The following is a 20,037-nucleotide window of genomic DNA, read 5'->3' on the forward strand; positions in this document are numbered from 1 at the left end:
CAAAAACAAGAAAAACAAATACAAAAATTAGGGATCATTTATTTGAACTAAGCTAAATTATCTGCCAATAGAACAAGAAATTTGGCTTTTCAAGACTTTCCAAAACAAGTACAATTCGATGACTTAAATGAACCCAATAATACCTTAAAATAAGTATATTCTCACTAAGTACACTTTTTCGGTTCATTGAGGTTAGCAATTTTGACTTGTTTTGGAAAGTCTTGACAAGCCAAATTTTCTTGTTCTATTGGCAGATAATTTTGCTTTGTTCAAGTAAAATACTCCAAAAAATGTTTTTCTTTCTTGTTTTTGAACACTTGACTTTTTGCAGTGCACATTATTTCCAGGCTTTCGCGGGCCACATTAAATGGCGTGTCGGGCCTCGAGTTTGAAACAAGGGAACATGGATGTAAAGACATGCACGTTTCCCATCACGGTTATTGCTACAAAAATGATCATGTTATTATTATTGCAGTATCGCTGAATGTGCTCAAAGTTAAAGTACCAATGATTGTCACGCACACACTAGGTGTGGTGAAATTTGTCCTCTGCATTTGACCCATCCCCTTGATCACCCCCTGGGAGGTGAGGGGAGCAGTGGGCAGCAGCGTAGCCGCGCCCGGGAAAAGAAGTACTACACAGTGAAATCTTTAGATGTTTTTCTAAATAACTAAAGTAAATAGACCCACTGTTAAAAAGCCCATTATTATCTGTGTTTTGTGTTTCTTATGCTTGGGGTATGTTGTTTCTTAACTCTTGTGTGGTGTTCGGGTCTGTGGGACCCGTTTTCGATTATTATTCAAAGAGAAATGATACAATTCATTATTTTTTCAAACTGAGACTCACTAGCTTTGGCTCATTTTCTGTGAAGAACATATATCGGAATACATATTTAATGACCACACACCATACACCCCCCCACCCCCTATACATTTCTATTACATATAAGATGTCCGGGTCCACTGTACCCGGGGCTAATAGAAGTGTGGAAATTGATGTTCTGTGTACCGCACACACACACACACACACACACACACATTTTTGTATTTCTTACCTTCTTGAGACATGTGAAAAATGCCTACCTCTTTAGGACCACCCTTTCTAGATATATAAAGATGTGTATTTACAACATTAATTATATATACATACTATGCAAATATACAAAAGGTAAGTTTTTAGTTTTTGGTTGGTTTTTGTTTTGAATTTTTTGTTAGTAATTGGTTTTTAATCTTCAATTACTTCAAGTTATTACAGTATGTCTCTATATACATATATATATATTTTTTTTTTAAAATAAACTTTGGCCAAAGGGGACATATTTCAATTTCTTACACACACTTGTTATTACATATGTTGGCCAGAGGGGGAGCATTTCAAATTTTTACACACACTTGTTATTTCATATGTTGACCAGAGGGGGAGCACTTTTGAAACCGACACACAGTCAATTTGAAAAATCTTTGCTTTTTGGGACCACCCTAATTTTGATACATTTCACCACCAGGGGTGAAAATGAGACATTCTCTATTAGATGCAATGGTTTTCCGTATTGGGACCATGATTTATGTCATCACTTGTTCACACCTCCTCATATGGAAGGTACTTTTCCTTGTTGATGTCTCAAGAAGGGTAGACACACACACACACACACACACACGCACACATGCACACACAGCAGGCCTAGACAGGAGGAGGACAGAGTGTAGGTACACAGAACATCAGAGGGTCAAATGTGCGAGAAAATGAGAGCAGACAGTGTTGACAAACAATGTTGCAACCTTGTGTGGGAACCGCAGGTGCAGAAACACAAGAGAAGAATCCTGTGGGATGCAGAAACTGGCAGAGAAATGTCCATGCAATGTTCATATTGTTGTTACTCAGCCAGCGTTTGTGGGTCTGATGGACCCGTTGCATTTTGTGGCTTTTAATGCCTCACAATCAAACACTTTTATGTTAAAATACTGAACAGATGTTCATTGGGATAAGGTAAACATCTGTTCAGTATTTTAACATAAAAGTGTTTGATTGTGAGGCATTAAAAGCCACAAAATGCAACGGGTCCATCAGACCCACAAACGCTGGCTGAGTAACAACAATATGAACATTACACAAGGGTTAATAGGGAAGGTAGTTAACGTCTCTTGTATTCATGTTAGCATATAAACTAGCGAGCTGGCGCCAGTGTGTCCGTGAGGTCATCAAAGTGTGGCGATCAATCACGGTTTTTCGATCATTTTGATTTAAAATGGTAACACTAACTGTCGAGAGTTTTACCGCGGTTATTATTATTACCGATTGCCGTTACATCCCTACTTTAGAATTTAGTCAGGACTATTCTATGTATCTCACAATGTATCTCACAAGTGCACAACTCACATGTTGGTAAGCATTTGTATTCTATTTCTTTCCAAGTAAAAACATGATACAATGACACAGATATACACTATGTTGCCAAAAGTATTTGGCCACACATCCAAATGATGACAATCCGGTGTCCTAATCACTTGGCCCGGCCACAGGTGTATAAAATCAAGTACTTAGGCATGGAGACTGTTTCTACAAACATTTGTGAAAGAATGGGCCGCTCTCAGTGATTTCCAGCGTGGAACTGTCATAGGATGCCACCTGTGCAACAAATCCAGTCGTGAAATTTCCTCGCTCCTAAATATTCCAAAGTCAACTGTCGGCTTTATTATAAGAAAATGTAAGTTTGGGAACAACAGCAACTCAGCCACCAAGTGGTAGGCCACGTAAACTGACAGAGGGGTCAGCGGATGCTGAAGCGCATAGTGCAAAGACTTTCTGCACAGTCAGTTGCTACAGAGCTCCATAATTCATGTGACCTTCCAATTAGCCCACGTACAGTACGCAGAGACCTTCATGGAATGGGTTTCCATGGCCGGGCAGCTGCATCTAAGCCATACATCCCCAAGTCCAATGCAAAGCGTGGGATGCAGTGGTGTAAAGCACGTCGCCACTGGACTCTAGAGCAGTGGTGACGCCTTCTCCTGGAGTGATGAGTCACGCTTTTCCATCTGGCAATCTATTGGACGAGTCTGGGTTTGGAGGTTGCCAGGAGAACGCTACATTTTGGACTGCATTGTGCCGAGTGTGAAATTTGGTGGAGGAGGAATTATGGTGTGGGGTTGTTTTTCAGGAGTTGGACTTGGCCCCTTAGTTCCAGTGAAAGGAACTTTGAATGCTCCAGGATACCAAAACATTTTGGACAATTCCATGCTCCCAAGCTTGTGGGAACAGTTTGGAGCGGGCCCCGTCCTCTTCCAGCACCACTGTGCACCAGTGCGCAAAGCAAGGTCCATAAAGACATGGATGACAGTCTGGTGTGGATGAACTTGACTGGCCTGCACAGAGTCCTGACCTGAACCCGATAGAACACCTTTGGGATGAATTAGAACGGAGACTGAGAGCTCGTAAAACCAGCAATGACACGACGGGGGTGGGGGTTGGGGGGGGGGTGTGGCGGACCGGTACTTTTCAGTACCGAATATGATTCATTAGTATCGCGGTACTATACTAATACCGGTATACCGTACAATCCTACTGCCTATTTGGCAAAATATGTCCGTCTAGCTGTAAAACTTTGTTTACTGTCTAACACAGGGGTGTCAAACGTACGGCCCGAGGGCCGGATCAGGCCCACAAACAGGTTTTGTCCGGCCCGCGGGATGAGTTTGCTAAGTATAAAAATTAACCTGAAATTTTTTAATGAAACAGCTGTCGCAATAGCAATTCTTTGTATCTTTGTAGATGATGCTTCATATGTACAAAATAAACCACATGTTAGTACAGTTAGTACATGTCAGTCGAGAAAAATGAGCAAACTACATAAATAACATCCTGTAATTTGATTTTGATATAATTTTTTTATCTTGATAGATTGAAAATTAACACCAATGAGTTGACTGATGAACATTATCACATAATTTATTCAGAAAATATAAATAACGACAAATAGATAGAATACTATTAACTGCAACATGTAAGTGTAAAAAAATCCCAACAACATTATGATTTGTACATTTTCAGATAGAGATGTCCGATAATGGCTTTTCTGCCGATATCCGATATTCCAATATTGTCCAACTCTTTAATTATCGATTCCGATATCAACCGATACCGATATATATAGTCGTGGAATTAACACATTATTATGCCTAATTTTGTTGTGATGCCCCACTGGATGCATTAAACAATGTAACAAGGTTTTCCAAAATAAATCATCTCAAGTTATGGAAAAAAATGCCAACATGGCACTGCCATATTTATTATTGAAGTCACAAAGTGCATTATTTTTTTTAACATGCCACAAAACAGCAGCTTGGAATTTGGGACATGCTCTCCCTGAGAGAGCATGAGGAGGTTGAGGTGGGCGGGGTTGAGGTGGGGGGGCGGGGGGTGTATATTGTAGCGTCCCGGAAGAGTTAGTGCTGCAAGGGGTTCTGGGTATTTGTTCTGTTGTGTTTATGTTGTGTTACGGTGCGGATGTTCTCCCGAAATGTGTTTGTCATTCTTGCTTGGTGTGGGTTCACAGTGTGGCGCATATTTGTAACAGTGTTAAAGTTGTTTATACGGTCACCCTCAGTGTGACCTGTATGGCTGTTGACCAAGTATGTATTTCATTCACTTGTGTGTGTGAAAGCCGTAGGTATTATGAGATTGGGCCGGCATGCAAAGGCAGTGCCTTTAAGGCTTATTGGCGCTCTGTACTTCTCCCTACGCCCGTGTACCACTCCGGCGTTTTAAAAAGTCATAAATTTTACTTTTTGAAACCGATACCGATAATTTCCGATATTACATTTTAAAGCATTTATCGGCCGATATTATCGGACATCTCTAATTTCAGAACTATTTTCTAACAAAGAAAACAATCTGAAGTTGTCTTTATTTTTAAGTTATTGTGCCGTGATTTTACTAGTCCGGCCCATTTGGGTGTAGATTTTTCTCCATGTGGCCCCCGATCTAAAATGAGTTTGACACCCCTGGTCTAACATTATGTATGATTTATTTAGAATTTTTTTGCTAAATTCTTGCGACTGCTCCATTTCCCTATTCGAGAGAATTCTGCCTCATGTGTTGTCCGTGCAATCTTTCCTGATATTTCACCCGCACGGTGACATCCAGCTGGTTTCCATTCCACGTCATGTATTCACAAGCTTCACCGATGAACACATGCACCACCAGAGGCACGCGGTGCTTTCGAGGATCCCTGTCAACCCCTGCTAATCCTTCACCCTTTTAAAAAAGAAAGACAACACGTTGGAAAGATACACAAAGGCACGTTTTCCATATATCCTCCGGCTAAGTGCCCGTCACTTCCCGGGACGGCTTCACGGAATAACGTTGCTAAGGAAACATTCCATTGTGCGCTATCCTGTTTAAGCGTGCGCATGATCTGACCATACAAGCGTTGTTCCTTACGGCTGAGTGAGCTAAGGAGCTTTGCCAAATCAATATTAGCATTCCTTTGTCCATGTATGATGATGTCACTCCCTCCCACTTTTACACTCAGAACACGTGTTGGACTGCTTACTAAGACTTTTCTGAGTCAGCATGTCCACTTCTACACTATATTGCCAAAAGTATTTGGCCACCTCCCTTGACTCACATATGACCTTGAAGTGCCATCCCATTCCTAGCCCATAGTGTTCAATATGATGTCGGTCCACCTTTTGCAGCTATTACAGCTTCAACTCCTCTGGGAAGGCTGTCCACAAGGTCGCGGATTGTGTTTTTTAGGGATTTTCGACCATTCTTCCAGAAGCGCATTGGTGAGGTCACACACTGATGTTGGTCGAGAAGGCCTGGCTCTCAGTCTCCGTTCTAATTCATCCCAAAGGTGTTCTGTTAGGACTCTGTGCAGGCCAGTCAAGTTCATCCACACCAGACTCTGTCATCCATGTCTTTATGGACCTTGCTTTGTGCACTGGTGCACAGTCATGTTGGAAGAGGACTGTTCCCACAAGGTTGGGAGCATGGAATTGTCCAACATGTTTTGGTATCCTGGAGCATTCAAAGTCACTTTCACTGGGACTAAGGGGCCAAGCCCAACTCCTGGAAAAACAACCCCACACCACAATTCCACCTCCACCCAATTTCACACTCGGCACAATGCAGTCCAAAATGTAGCGTTCTCCTGGCAACCTCCAAACCCAGACTGGTCCATCAGATTGCCAGATGGAAAAGTGTGATTCATCAGTCCAGAGAAGGCTCTAGAGCAGACCTGGGCATTCTGCGGCCCGCGGGCCGCATCCGGCCCCTTTGTGCGTCCCTGTCCGGCCCGCGTGAGGCCAATTATAAATTACAAATAAATTTTAAAAAGTATCTATGTCGAGTGTGCAATACAACGGTGCTGCTTTTGTTTTGAAAATCGTTATTTGTATTACTTCCGTGTGGACGTATGCGTGTGCGTGATTGTGAGTGAATGTGAACAGCTGCAATTACAAAATAAAGTTGAAAAACATCTATGTCCTGCGCGCAATACAACTGTGCTGCTTTTTATTTTGAAAAGTATTATTTAAGGGCGTGTGTCCGTGTGTAACCTGCGAGTGAAGGTGCACATGCAGCGACAAGTGATGCACGGTTTACACCCGAGACGCTAAAAAGAGAAAAGTTGATGACGAATGTCGTGTTTTCAACAAGACATGGACTGCAAAGCAACGTTCCCTCTAAGGTGCGTGCCTGCGCAATTGCGCACTGCTCAAGCGTCCGCTGCGCGCAGCAAGTATATGCCGCGCACCAAATCAAATCCCATCTGAATTCTAAACAAAATAAACATATTTATTCTATGGAATTTTGCAATGCAACTTTGAGTGACAGTGACAACAAACGGCCCTAACGGTGTTCGTCAACACCGTTTACAACACGTTCAATTGAACACCATTCAATTATTGTAACGTCTATCGAGATGCTTCGAGGACAGGAATTATATCGATTACCTTATTGAGCAAAACTGTTTATATTCGGACATAACCACACCAAAAACATGAGTAAAACAATTCTATCTCGAAAAACTAGTCATTTTCTGCCGTACAAACCAGGCCAAAACCAACTTGTCATCTGTCACCAACACGCATAGCACTAAACCACTGGTACACAAAAAGTCGGACAACTCAAACACCACACAAAGTTACGCTATGACTCCTCAGTCATACGTGTGCTTATTTTACTGTCATTTATTATTAATGTTAATTTATATATATTAGTCATGGAATGCTGTTACACACACTATGTTGAAGTATTACTATTATTATTAATTATTATTATTATTATTATTATTTATCTTACGGTATACATCAAAAATAATATTGAACAAAATTTAATTGAAATATTGTCGATGTGGCCCTCCAGCAGTGCTCGGGTAGCTCATGCGGCCCCCGGTAAAAATTAATTGCCCACCCCTGCTCTAGAGTCCAGTGGCGACGTGCTTTACACCACTGCATCCCACGCTTTGCATTGACTTGGTGATGTATGGCTTAGACGCAGCTGCTCGGCCATGGCAACCCATTCCATGAAGCTCTCTGCGTACTGTACGTGGGCTAATTGGAAGGTCACATGAAGTTGGAGCTCTGTAGCAACTGACTGTGCAGAAAGTCTTTGCACTATGCGCTTCAGCCTCCGCTGACCCCTCTGTCAGTTTACGTGGCCTACCACTTGGTGGCTGAGTTGCTGTTGTTCCCAAACTCTTCCATTTTCTTATAATAAAGCAGACAGTTGCCTTTGGAATATTTAGGAGCGAGGAAATCTCACGACTGGATTTGTTGCACAGGTAGCATCCTATGACAGTTCCACGCTGGAAATCACTGAGAGCGGCCCATTCTTTCACAAATGTTTGTAGAAACAGTCTCCATGCCAAAGTACTTGATTTTATACACCTGTTTGGATTTTGTCAACACTGGCGACTTGATGTGGTGGCGGCGCGGCGCCCGTGTCTGGTCTGGATACTGTGTCTCGGTTGTTTGGGCGGTGGTGTGTTTGTGCGGGTTTGGGTTGGGGTGGTGGGGTCTTTTGGTGGGGGGGGGGGGGGGGGTGTTGGTGTCTCTTGTTTGCGTGTTGGCGTTTGGGCTTGCTGGTGGGCTGGCGCTGGCTGGTATCTGTGATCCTGTTGGCGTGTGGTTGCCGGTCGCGGTTTTTTTTTTTGATCGCTTTGATTTGATTGGGTGGTGCTGGCTGTCTGGGGGTGTTGTGGCTGCTGTTTCTGCTGCCGTTTGTTTGTGGTGTGGGCGCCCGTGGCTGCTGGGTCTGGTGCAGGGGGGTGGCTGATGTTGTGACTGGTGGCAGCGCGCGCGTGGTGGTTGTCGGGGCTGACAAACTGTGTATATGTATGTGTGTGTGTGTATGTATGTATGTATGTATGTATATATATGTGCATGTGTATGCGTGTACATGTGTATGTGTATGTTTATGTGTATGTATATATATATGTATGTATATTTCTGGGGGTACGTTCTGGGCCTGCCTGTCGGGTGGGGGTCGGCGCCTCAGGCTACTGCATCCGGACTGCGTGTCTGGAGCTACCAACAGAGACCCCACAGCGCAAGGTCGGGCCACACGGGCACGGACCCCACCCAACAGGAAGCGAGACCCGCGCGACGCCACACACAAATAAATAATAAGATTAAACAAAAATAACAATAATTTAAAAAAAAAAATAATAATAATAATAAAATGAAATACAAATTAAATTAAAAATAACAAATACAAATAATTAAATTAAATAAAGTAAGTAAATAATAAAAATTATTTTTAAAAAAATAAAATAAAAAATAAATAAATAAATATATATATATACATATATATATACACATACACACATATACACATACATACATACATATATATATATATATATATATATATATATATATATATATATATATATATATATATATATATATATATATATATATATATATATATATATATATATATATATATACATATATATACACATACATACACACATATATATATACACATAAAAAAAATTAATAAAAGCCTGGCAGGCCACCAGAACGCAGTCCCCGGAATCCGCGCCGGCCGACAAGGCAATGAGGGGTGCGCCGAACCCCAACCCCCCCACATGCATGTGTACGAGGCCCCCAGAGTGTCTACTGTGTAGTTAAAATTAGGAGGTCAGCCATTACAGCCGACCTCCAGTCCCTATTGATGCGTGTACTGTAGCATGAGTGAGATATGTATGCTTGTGGGAACTAATAATGCGATTAAAATTGGGGGACATCAAGGTCTTGGTGGGTCCCAACCAAGCCGAGCCCTCCAAATCCTAAGTGTCTAATATGCAGCTAAGATTGAGGGATGGACGAGCAGGGGACAAGACAGGAGGACCGGAGCCCCATAGGAGGCATCCTCAACCCCCCGCCATGCCTCCCCGCAGGACAATCCCCCAAAGTCCCATATTTGTGTGACTGTGTGTGCTATAAGTAGGAGGAGTAGAGGGCCCGGACATCCCCCCCAGTCCATGCGGCCGACAACCAGGAACTACGGCCAGGAAGCCGCCCCCCCCCCCCCCACGGCCCGTGACCCACACCAGACCACTTTAGCGTGACGTCACGCGGGCCCACCCCCCGCCAAACAAAGCCAGCCCCCGCCCGCCCCAACCCAACCCCGCAGAGCCCATACCAGCAACCAAACGCAGAAAAACTGCACAGCCCCATGCCCAATGCAAACACCGCATCCCGGCCATCCACACAGCAACGTATCCATACGAGTTCCGGCCAGGGGATGGCGCCCCCCAACTGGGGAAGAAGTCAATGCACCCCGTCCGCACGCCAGCCCCCAAACCAGCCGGCAAGCCAACGCCAGCCAGCCCCCACAACCCCACAAGCGCACAGATACCAGCCACAGTCCCCCAACCACTCCAACCCAACACAGCGACGCCAACCGCCGGCAGTACCACAGCAACCATCACCACCACCGCCCGTCCGCAGTACAAACACCCGCGGCCGCCGAAACCTGAAACAAAAAAAAAGCGACCTACCCCGTAAACCACAACAACGCACACCCCCAGCTACCACAGAGGCCGCCAACCCACCTACCCCAACTCATCCACATACAGGCCAATCGATCCACCGGACATCCACACCCATACACACACCTACACATACATACACACATACATACACACATACACATATACATACATATATGTATATACACATACATACACACATGCATGCATATACACATACACACACACACACACACACACACACACACATATATACACCTACATACATATACATATGCACACGTATACACACACATACATACACCAAAACAAAACAAAAACAAAAACAAAAAATATAAAAAATAAAAATAAAAATAAAAATAATAATAATAATAATAATAAATAAAATAAAATAAACCCTTTAAATAAAATTAAATTAAAATAAACATGAGGCCTGGTTGCCAACAGTGTCCAGCGCCACCAAACCCCGCAGCCATACCCGCATGTCCAGGCCCCCCTGCCCACCACCCACCAGGCACCCCATCCGGCAAAAAGCCATAAGGGCCCAGCCCCGCACCCACAGCCGGCATGCCATGGCATCTCTGCAGGCCTGGTGCCGCGATCAGCAATGCACACCGGGGCAGCGACACACACACATGTACCTACATACTTACACACAGATTCCACCATACATACATACAAACGTACACACACACACACACACACACACAGAGACATTTTAAAACAAGCTATTAGTGCACTTTTGCGCATGATGTCACTAAGATGACATATCAAAACAACACTAAATTAAAGTGCACTTTTTGTACAGAACGCCACTACAATAGTTTAAAACAAATAAAGTGCACTTTTGTGCATGATGTCACACAAGATATTTCAATAAGTGTCAAATAAAAATGAGCTGCATAATAGGAAATCAAATAGTGTGTGTCCTTCGCTATGTGGTAGGTTCCTGCGGACGTTATCTCCTTCTGTTGTTGACTATTTTTTTCATACGGTGTTGATGTGGAAATGGTTGCCTCTGCATTTAGTTGGTGTGGCACCGAACGGAGATGTTGACATGCGGAGTTTCAAGCACTCTTCATTCTCAAGCGGGTGACTTTTCAAATGATGCTACATATTAGCAGTAATGCTACTTTTTGTAGCAACGCTTTTGCCCCACACTTGACAAATTACGGTCGTCTGTTCGACATCTTCCCGCTTGAAGCCAAACCACCGCCAGACGATGGACCCCCTGCTGTTTTTCTTGGGAATTAATTCTTCCTTCATTTGTTACCAGATTTGCACCTTCTTTCTCTCGTATTACCACTCGCACCACAGCTAACGTTACCCATGCTGCTACCTCTCTGCTCCGCGAGGGCGTATACGTATGTGACGTATGTAAGAAGGTGCGCTTGTTTAAGTCTCTGTGAGAAGGAGAGACAACAAAGAGTGAGAAGAGCCTGTAGTGTAATGCCTGCTGCTAAAACAGTGGTTCTTAACCTTGTTGGAGGTACAGAACCCCACCAGTTTCATATGCGCATTCACCGAACCCTTCTTTAGTGAAAAATAAAATGTTTTTTTTTCAAATTCAAGACAAAGTTACATGTTTTTGGTAACACTTTAGTATGGGGAACATATTCTAAGTAATAAAGACTTAATTTAGAGTTATTTGGTTAGGGTCAGGGTAAGAGGGTTAGGGTTATAACTCTCTAATGCCGAATAAGGCATTATTAAGTACTTAATAATGACTAGGTAGGAGCCAATATGTTACTAATTTGCATGTTAATAAGCAACTAATTAATGGTGAATATGTTCCCTATACTAAAGTGTTTCCATGTTTTTTTTTTACTGGTGCACAAAATGAACCGTTAATGAACATCACCTTGTTCAAACAACAAAACCAACACAGTACATAAATTCATAACAAATTACACACCTGCAAACCAGTCAGCTGTTGCCGTATCCGTAATACGCCGATAAGGAGAAGGTTGTATTTACACGATGAGTCGGGTGTGTTTTGACCTCCGCCGAACCCCTGAGCCCGACTCACGGAACCCCTAGGGTTTGATCGAACCCAGGTTAAGAACCACTGAGCTAAAAGCAACTGCGTGAGAACGTATACTCCAATACCACCATATAGTCATTTTCTATATCGTAGAAGTACAAGTTTCATGTCTTCCTTTAGTGCTATTCCCCGCACCTGTTTTGTTTTAGCAATCGAGGCTATTTAAGTTGTTGCTATCCTTCTTTGCGGGGACATTGTTGATTGTCATGTTCGGATGTACTTTCTGGACGCTGTCTGCTCCACACGCTGTAAGTCTTTGCTGTCGTCCAGCATTCTGTTTTTGTTTACTTTACAACCAGTTCAGTTTTTGTTTCGTTTTGCATAACATTCCCTAACCTTCAATGCTTTTTTCTTAGTGGCACTCCCCTTATGTTTATTTTTGGTTTAAGCATTAGATACGTTTTTACCTGCACGCATACTTGCCAACCTTGAGACCTTCAAATTCTGGAGATGGGGGATGGGGGGTGTTGAGGTGGGGGGTGTAGCGGGGGGTGTATATATTTTCAAGTATTTCTTAAATATATATATATATATATATATATATATATATATATATATATATATATATATATATATATATATATATATATATATATATATATATATATAATCCGTTCATGAATGAGTATATCCATTCGGCCACCGTGTTCAATGGAGAAGTCTAATCGTCAACTTTTGCAGGCAGCATACCCCTTCCCCTTCCAGCCGTAGTTTTGAAGCAATGCATGATGGGAATCCGGATGCTGTGTGTCAGTGTATTAACGTGCCAGCTGGAATAAACACACGCTGAGAAATAGCTCCGTGCCTGCCTACTTTATAAGTTATAGATAAACCTATGGATAAGGGAGACATATATAATATATACTGTATATATATATATATATATTTATATATATATCCTTTTCAGGTGAGAGAGGACGCTAAAGGCACGCCCCCAATATTGTTGTCCGGGTGGAAATCGGGAGAAATTCGGGAGATTGGTTGCCCCGGGAGATTTTCGGGAGGGGCACTGAAATTCGGGAGTCTCCCGGGAAAATCGGGAGGGTTGGCAAGTATGCCTGCACGTTGTCGTCTGCATATTGTGATCGCGACAAACCGTGTTCCCGACATCTACAAAGCAATTCGCTACCTGCTGCCACCTACTGATGTGGAAGAGTATGACATGGTTACTTTGCCGAGCTCTAGACAGCACAGACACTGAGCAACGGCACATTTGCAGATTATTGTTACTGGTTTGCAAAAAATATTTTTAACCCAAATAGGTGAAATTACATAATCTCCCACGGCACACCAGACTGTATCTCACGGCACACTAGTTGAAAAACACCGCTCTAAAGAATTTGGACCAGAACTAGACATGTCCGATAATGGCTTTTTTGCCGATATCCGATATCCCGATATTGTCCAACTCTTAATTACCGATCCCGATATCAACCGATACTGACATTTACAGTCGTGGAATTAACACATTATTATGCCTAATTTTTTTGTGATGCCCTGCTGGATGCATTAAACAATGTAACAAGGTTTTCCAAAATAAATCAACTCAAGTTATGGAAAAAAATGCCAACATGGCACTACCATATTTATTATTGAAGTCACAAAGTGCATTATTTTTTTTAACATGCCTCAAAACAGCAGCTTGGAATTTGGGACATGCTCTCCCTGAGAGAGCATGAGGAGGTTGAGGTGGGGGGGGGAGGTAGGGGGTAGCGGGGGTGTATATTGTAGCGTCCCGGAAGACTTAGTGCTGCATGGGGTTCTGGGTATTTGTTCTGTTGTGTTTACGTTGTGTTACGGTGCGGATGTTCTCCCGAAATGTGTTTGTCATTCTTGTTTGGTGTGGGTTCACAGTGTGGCGCATATTTGTAACAGTGTTAAAGTTGTTTATACGGTCACCCTCAGTGTGACCTGTATGGCTGTTGACCAAGTATGCCTTGCATTCACTTGTGTGTGTGAAAAGCCGTAGATATTATGTGATTGGACCGGCACGCAAAGGCAGTGCCTTTAAGGGTTATTGGCGCTCTGTATTTCTCTCTACGTCCGTGTACACAGCGGCGATTTAAAAAGTCATACATTTTACTTTTTGAAACCGACACCGATCATTTCCGATATTATATTTTAAAGCATTTATCGGCCGATAATATCTGTAGTCCGATATTATCGGACATCCCTATCCAGGACCCATAGGGCAGGGGTGTCCAAACTTTTTCCACTGAGGGCCACACACGGAAAAATTTAAGCATACGGGTGCCATTTTGATATTTTCCATTTTCAAACCATAACAAAATATATAGAGTTTTTTTTTTTAACCTTTAGGGCTCCCGGGGACCGATCAAGGGTCTCAGTCATTAAAATGTAAAAAATAAGTCAAATTATTATTATTATTTTTTACAGTATATCTCTATATCAACTTCAGGTTGATATCAAGTAAAAAAAAAACAGGTTTTATGCCTTTTCTGTCAAACACAACTTTGTTTTTTATAGTAAAACTGAAATATGCAGTATTTAGTAATTAGAGCCTTTAAAGATCAATAATGCAGGACACCATTGATTTGAATTCTTTAATATTTTTGAGTAATCACAGTGAAAAGTTAAATAAAATCCCACTAAATATATTTGGGATCCAAAAGGTCTCCCACTCATAAAGTGATACATTTGTATTAGTTTTTTTTTAACTTTTTGCACTTAAATTACGAGATCAACTTCAGATATATCTGTCGATTTTACGTTTCAAATATTATTTTGTTTGTTTTATGCTCTTTTGTCAAATAAAACTTTGATGTTTTTATATGGCAACCACACAATATATGCAATACTTTTTCCACCTAAATCATTTTAAAGTGACATTTTTTAAGTAATAATTCATTGTAACATAGATTTTTTGTGTTTTTTTTTTCTTTTTCGAGCAATGGCAAAAAAATAAAAAAATAAACAAAGACAAAAGAAAAAAAAACAGCCTGCATGGCAGTTTTGTGTCAACATTGCAACGTTTTCTCGTTAGATTTCACCTCATAACACTTTAAAATGTTTATTTTTTATTTTTGCAAAACTATCAATTTTGCAATTTTTGCAGAATGTGTGGGGGGCCGGTAAACGATTAGCTGCGGGCCGCAAATGCCCCCCCCCCCCCCCCCCCCGGGCCGCACTTTGGACACCTCTGCCATAGGGGGTGCCTCAAATGGCATTTTACTCTTGTGTAAAAACACATGCAATGTACATGAACAATGACTGTACTTCTAAAACCTTCCTAGATCGGCACTTTCACGACACCAGACGGCGAGTACTTTTTGGAGCCGCTCCTGAACGCCGAGGGAGAGGAGTACGACGACGACGAGCACCACAAACCCCACCTCGTCTACCGACACGAGAGGAGGCGCGACATCTCAAGCACGAGCGTCGTCAGCCAACCCGAGCCTTGTTCGGCCTCAGGTAACAGACCGCAGACTGTCTACTAACCACCGTGGTATAACCACTGTCTGATTTTTATACATACCTCCACATGACCCAGCTGTAAAATGCAAATTATACCCAAATCAATCACCATTTCAGTCTTGATTGCGGGGTTTGCATCTGGAATTATCTCATTTTAGTGCTTCAGTCCTCTGTTTTGTTGCTTGGCAGTGGTAGATAGTTAAGTTTAAGATGTGTCACCGCCTAAATGTTTTCATGTTTATTGCTGAGGCCTCTGAGAGGTGAAGAGCCCTTAAAGAGAGGGGTGTCCTCGCAGAGTCCACAGAGACCGAGGTCCTTCAGTGTCATTCTGTGGAGGAGCTCAGTGGGCGGCCTTTGTTGCAAAGGGACGCTATAAATCTTCCGTGTGCGAGCCGCTTCGTTTGCTCGTCGTCTGAGCTCGGGGCCATTGTCGGGTGGCGGCGGCTGCCATTGTGTGTCCGAGCGATTCAAAGAGCTCGGACTGACCTGTCGAACCCGAGCAATGCCTCCTTCATATGCTTTGGCTTTTCAGCCACTCGGTCTGTGTGTGGTAATCATGTGGAGGGTCTCCGTCTCGCGCTGTCTCTCGCTTTATCTGGCCTCTACTTTAGGACACTTTTTAATGCAGCCTCCCCCATAGGGGAGGATGAAGAGTGGTTCCAAATGCATGAGAAGTCAGAATCATACATTGTTGTTCAGTTGGTTAGAGAACATTTTTCAATGAATTAAGGCCTACTGAAATGACATTTTTTTTATTTAAACGGGGATAGCAGATCCATTCGATGTGTCATACTTGATCATTTCGCGATATGGCCATATTTTTGCTGAAAGGATTTAGTAGAGAACATCGACGATAAAGATAGCAACTTTTGGTCGCTGATAAAAAAAAGCTTTGCCTGTACCGGAAGTAGCATGACGTCGCAGGTTGAAAGGCTCCTCACATTTCCCCATTGTTTACACCAGCAGCGAGAGCGATTCGGACCGAGAAAGCGACGATTACCCCATTAATTTGAGCGAGGATGAAAGATTCGTGGATGAGGAACGTGAGAGTGAAGGACTAGGGTGCAGTGCAGGACGTATCTTTTTTCGCTCTGACCTTAAAGGCCTACTGAAATGAATTTTTTTTATTTAAACGGGGATAGCAGATCTATTCTATGTGTCATACTTGATCATTTCGCGATATTGCCATATTTTTGCTGAAAGGATTTAGTATAGAACAACGACGATAAAGATTGCAACTTTTGGTATCTGATAAAAAAAAGGCTTGCCCCTACCGGAAGTAGCGTGACGTAGTCAGTTGAACATATACGCAAAGTTCCCTATTGTTTACAATGATGGCCGCATGAAGTGAGAGAGATTCGGACCGAGAAAGCGACAATTTCCCCATTAATTTGAGCGAGGATGAAAGATTTGTGGATGAGTAAAGTGCAAGTGAAGGACTAGTGGGGAGTTGAAGCTATTCAGATAGGGAAGATGCTGTGAGAGCCGGGGGTGACCTGATATTCAGCTGGGAATGACTACAACAGTAAATAAACACAAGACATATATATACTCTATTAGCCACAACACAACCAGGCTTATATTTAATATGCCACAAATTAATCCTGCATAAAAACACCTGCGTGTTTGTTACGCTAGCTCCTAGCTCCTATGCTAGCTCCTAGCTCCATAGAACACGCCAATACAATTCAAACACCTGATCAACACACACAATCACTCAGCCCAAAAGACCGTTCACCTAACCCAAGGTTCATAAAGCTTATATATTTTAAAAAAGTTACGTACATACGCAAAAAAAAGTTGCGCACATACGGTCAAGCGATCAAATGTTTAGAAGCCAAAGCTGCATACTCACAGTAGCACGTCTGCGTCTTTGTCATCCAAATCAAAGTAATCCTGGTAAGAGTCTGTGTTGTCCCAGTTCTCTACAGGCGTCTGTGTATCGAAGTCAAAAGTCCTCCTGGTTAGAGTCTCTGTTATCCGAGTTCTTCCATCTTGACTGCATCTTTCGGGAATGTAAACAAAGAAGCGCCGGCTGTGTACTGTTGTTGCTGACTACGTTCGAAAAATACGTCCATTTCGCACCGACAACTTTCTTCTTTGCTTGCTCAGCTTCCTTCTCCATAATGCAATGAACATGATTGCAACAGATTCACGAACACAGATGTCCAGAATACTGTGGAATTATGAAATGAAAACAGAGCTTTTTCGTATTGGCTTCAATGTGGAAGGCATACCCGTGTTCGCCGGTCTACGTCACGCGCATACGTCATCCTCAGAGGCGTTTCGAACCGGAAGTTTAGCGGCAAATTTAAAATGTCACTTTATAAGTTAACCCGGCCGTATTGGCATGTGTTATAATGTTAAGATTTCATCATTGATATATAAACTATCAGACTGCGTGGTCGGTAGTAGTGGGTTTCAGTAGGCCTTTAACTTAGGTACAAGGGCTCATTGGATTCCACACTTTCTCCTTTTTCTATTGTGGATCACGGATTTGTATTTTAAACCGCCTCGGATACTATATCCTCTTGAAAATGAGAGTCGAGAACGCGCAATGGACATTCACAGTGACTTTTATCTCCACGACAATACATCGGTGAAGCACTTTAGCTACGGAGCTAACGTGATAGCATTGTGCTTAAATGCAGATAGAAACAAAAGAAATAAGCCCCTGACTGGAAGGATAGACAGAATATCAACAATACTACTATCAGGAGACACCGAACCAAACACTGGACCCAGGGCCGGCCCGTGGCATAGGCCGTATAGGCAAATGCTAAGGGCGCCGTCCATCAGGGGGCGCCACGCCAGTGCCACAAACGTTGGAGAAAAAAAAAAAAGAAAAAAAAAGTTGGTACTGTTATTTCTAAATTCAAAAAATAATCCCACGTTAATTGAAATGCAAAGTAAAGCCTATTTAATAGAAATATTATTTGTTACAACATTACGCTCCCCCCTCCCTCCACACGGTGCGCCCCCTCCCTTCCCGTATCATGACTCTTTATGGACGTCACCGTATCAAAAAATCAACACAAGATGTCAAAACGGCCAAAACTGTCAGGTGCCCAGGGAAGAAAAAATAGAAAAGAAGAGGAGGAGAAACGAGAAAAAGACAGAGGTAAAAGGGAGGTAACGTTAGCCTACATGAAATTATTTGTCTGTTACAGAATGTGATAGTAACCTGGCTTTTTAGCATTAAGCTAATGTTACATGATTCGGCAATTGCTAATCAATAAATAGCTAGTTCTGTTTTAACGTCGGGTTAATATTGTGGAGGGGGCTAAATTGTTATGGAAAATAATAATGTAACGTTAGGTAATTACAGTACTCCCACCTTACATTCCTCAGGGACATTTGTATTAGATCTTTTAAGCAGGTGTTTTCTGTTTACATTGTTATTGCCTTCTGGTTAGCTAATGTTTGCCCTGCAGGTAATAGTCACTTTTCCACCCCTTTATATATTAGGTATAGTTGTAAGCCTAGTTGTTAAAGTGCACATCATTAATGTTAATTAAGCAATATCACATGAGAGGGAATGCTGTTTTTTAATTTGAACACTGCTGTGATTCGGTTAAAGATAATCATAACATAACATTCTCATATAATATGTTAATTAGCTTTCTTTAAGTAAAAAAAAGGTCAAAGACAAAGCTATTCGGTTTCTTGTGAGTATATACACTTCACTGCCGATGTGGGGGGGCGCCACCTAAAATCTTGCCTAGGGCGCCAGATTGGTTAGGGCCAGGCCTGACTGGACCTATAACTACACGGTTAATGCTGTGCCGCCTGTCGAAGCCTAGCAATGCTGTTGCTAACGACACCATTGTAGCTAACTTAGCTACGGGACCTCGTCAGAGCTATGATAAAAACATTAGCGCTCCACCTACGCCAGCCCTCATCTGCTCATCAACACCCGTGCTCACCTGCGTTCCAGCGATCGACGGCGCGACGAAAGACTTCACCCGACCATCGATGCGGTCGGCGGCTAGCGTCTGATAGCGCGTCTGCTATCCAAACCAAAGTCCTTCTGGTTGTGTTGCTGCAGCCATCCGCTAATACACCGATCCCACCTACAGCTTTCTTCTTTGCAGTCTCCATTGTTCATTAAACAAATTGCAAAAGATTCACCAACACAGATGTCCAGAATACTGTGGAATTTTGCGATGAAAACAGAGCTGTTTGTATTGAGATACAATGTGTCCGAATACTTCCGTTTCAACCATTGACGTCACGCGCAAACGTCATCATACATAGACGTTTTCAACCGGAAGTTCCTCAGGAAATTTAAAATTGCACTTTATAAGTTAACCCGGCCGTATTGGCATGTGTTGCAATGTTAAGATTTCATCATTGATATATAAACTATCAGACTGCGTGGTCGGTAGTAGTGGGTTTCAGTAGGCCAGGGGTCGGCAACCTTTACCACTCAAAGAGCCATTTTGGCAAGTTTCACAAATTAAAGAAAGTAATGGGAGCCACAAAAAAAAATTTAAAATGAAAAACACCGCATAAAAAGCTTAAATGCTTTGTGCTATGTTAACCAGGGGTC

The 20,037-nt window shown here is 42.5% G+C and overlaps 1 protein-coding gene across 1 annotated transcript in view; it reads left to right on the plus strand.

Annotated features, from left to right (window-relative positions):
* LOC133641709 (A disintegrin and metalloproteinase with thrombospondin motifs 20) overlaps positions 1–20,037 on the plus strand; it is a 409,743-nt gene that overhangs the window by 26,998 nt on the left and 362,708 nt on the right. The window contains exon 3 of the mRNA XM_062035652.1: positions 15,305–15,482. Within this exon, the coding sequence (XP_061891636.1) occupies positions 15,305–15,482 (178 nt within the window). The remainder of the gene's footprint in view (positions 1–15,304; positions 15,483–20,037) is intronic.

The sequence above is a fragment of the Entelurus aequoreus genome, linkage group LG24 (genome assembly GCF_033978785.1).
Source record: "Entelurus aequoreus isolate RoL-2023_Sb linkage group LG24, RoL_Eaeq_v1.1, whole genome shotgun sequence".
Classification (NCBI taxonomy): domain Eukaryota; kingdom Metazoa; phylum Chordata; class Actinopteri; order Syngnathiformes; family Syngnathidae; genus Entelurus; species Entelurus aequoreus.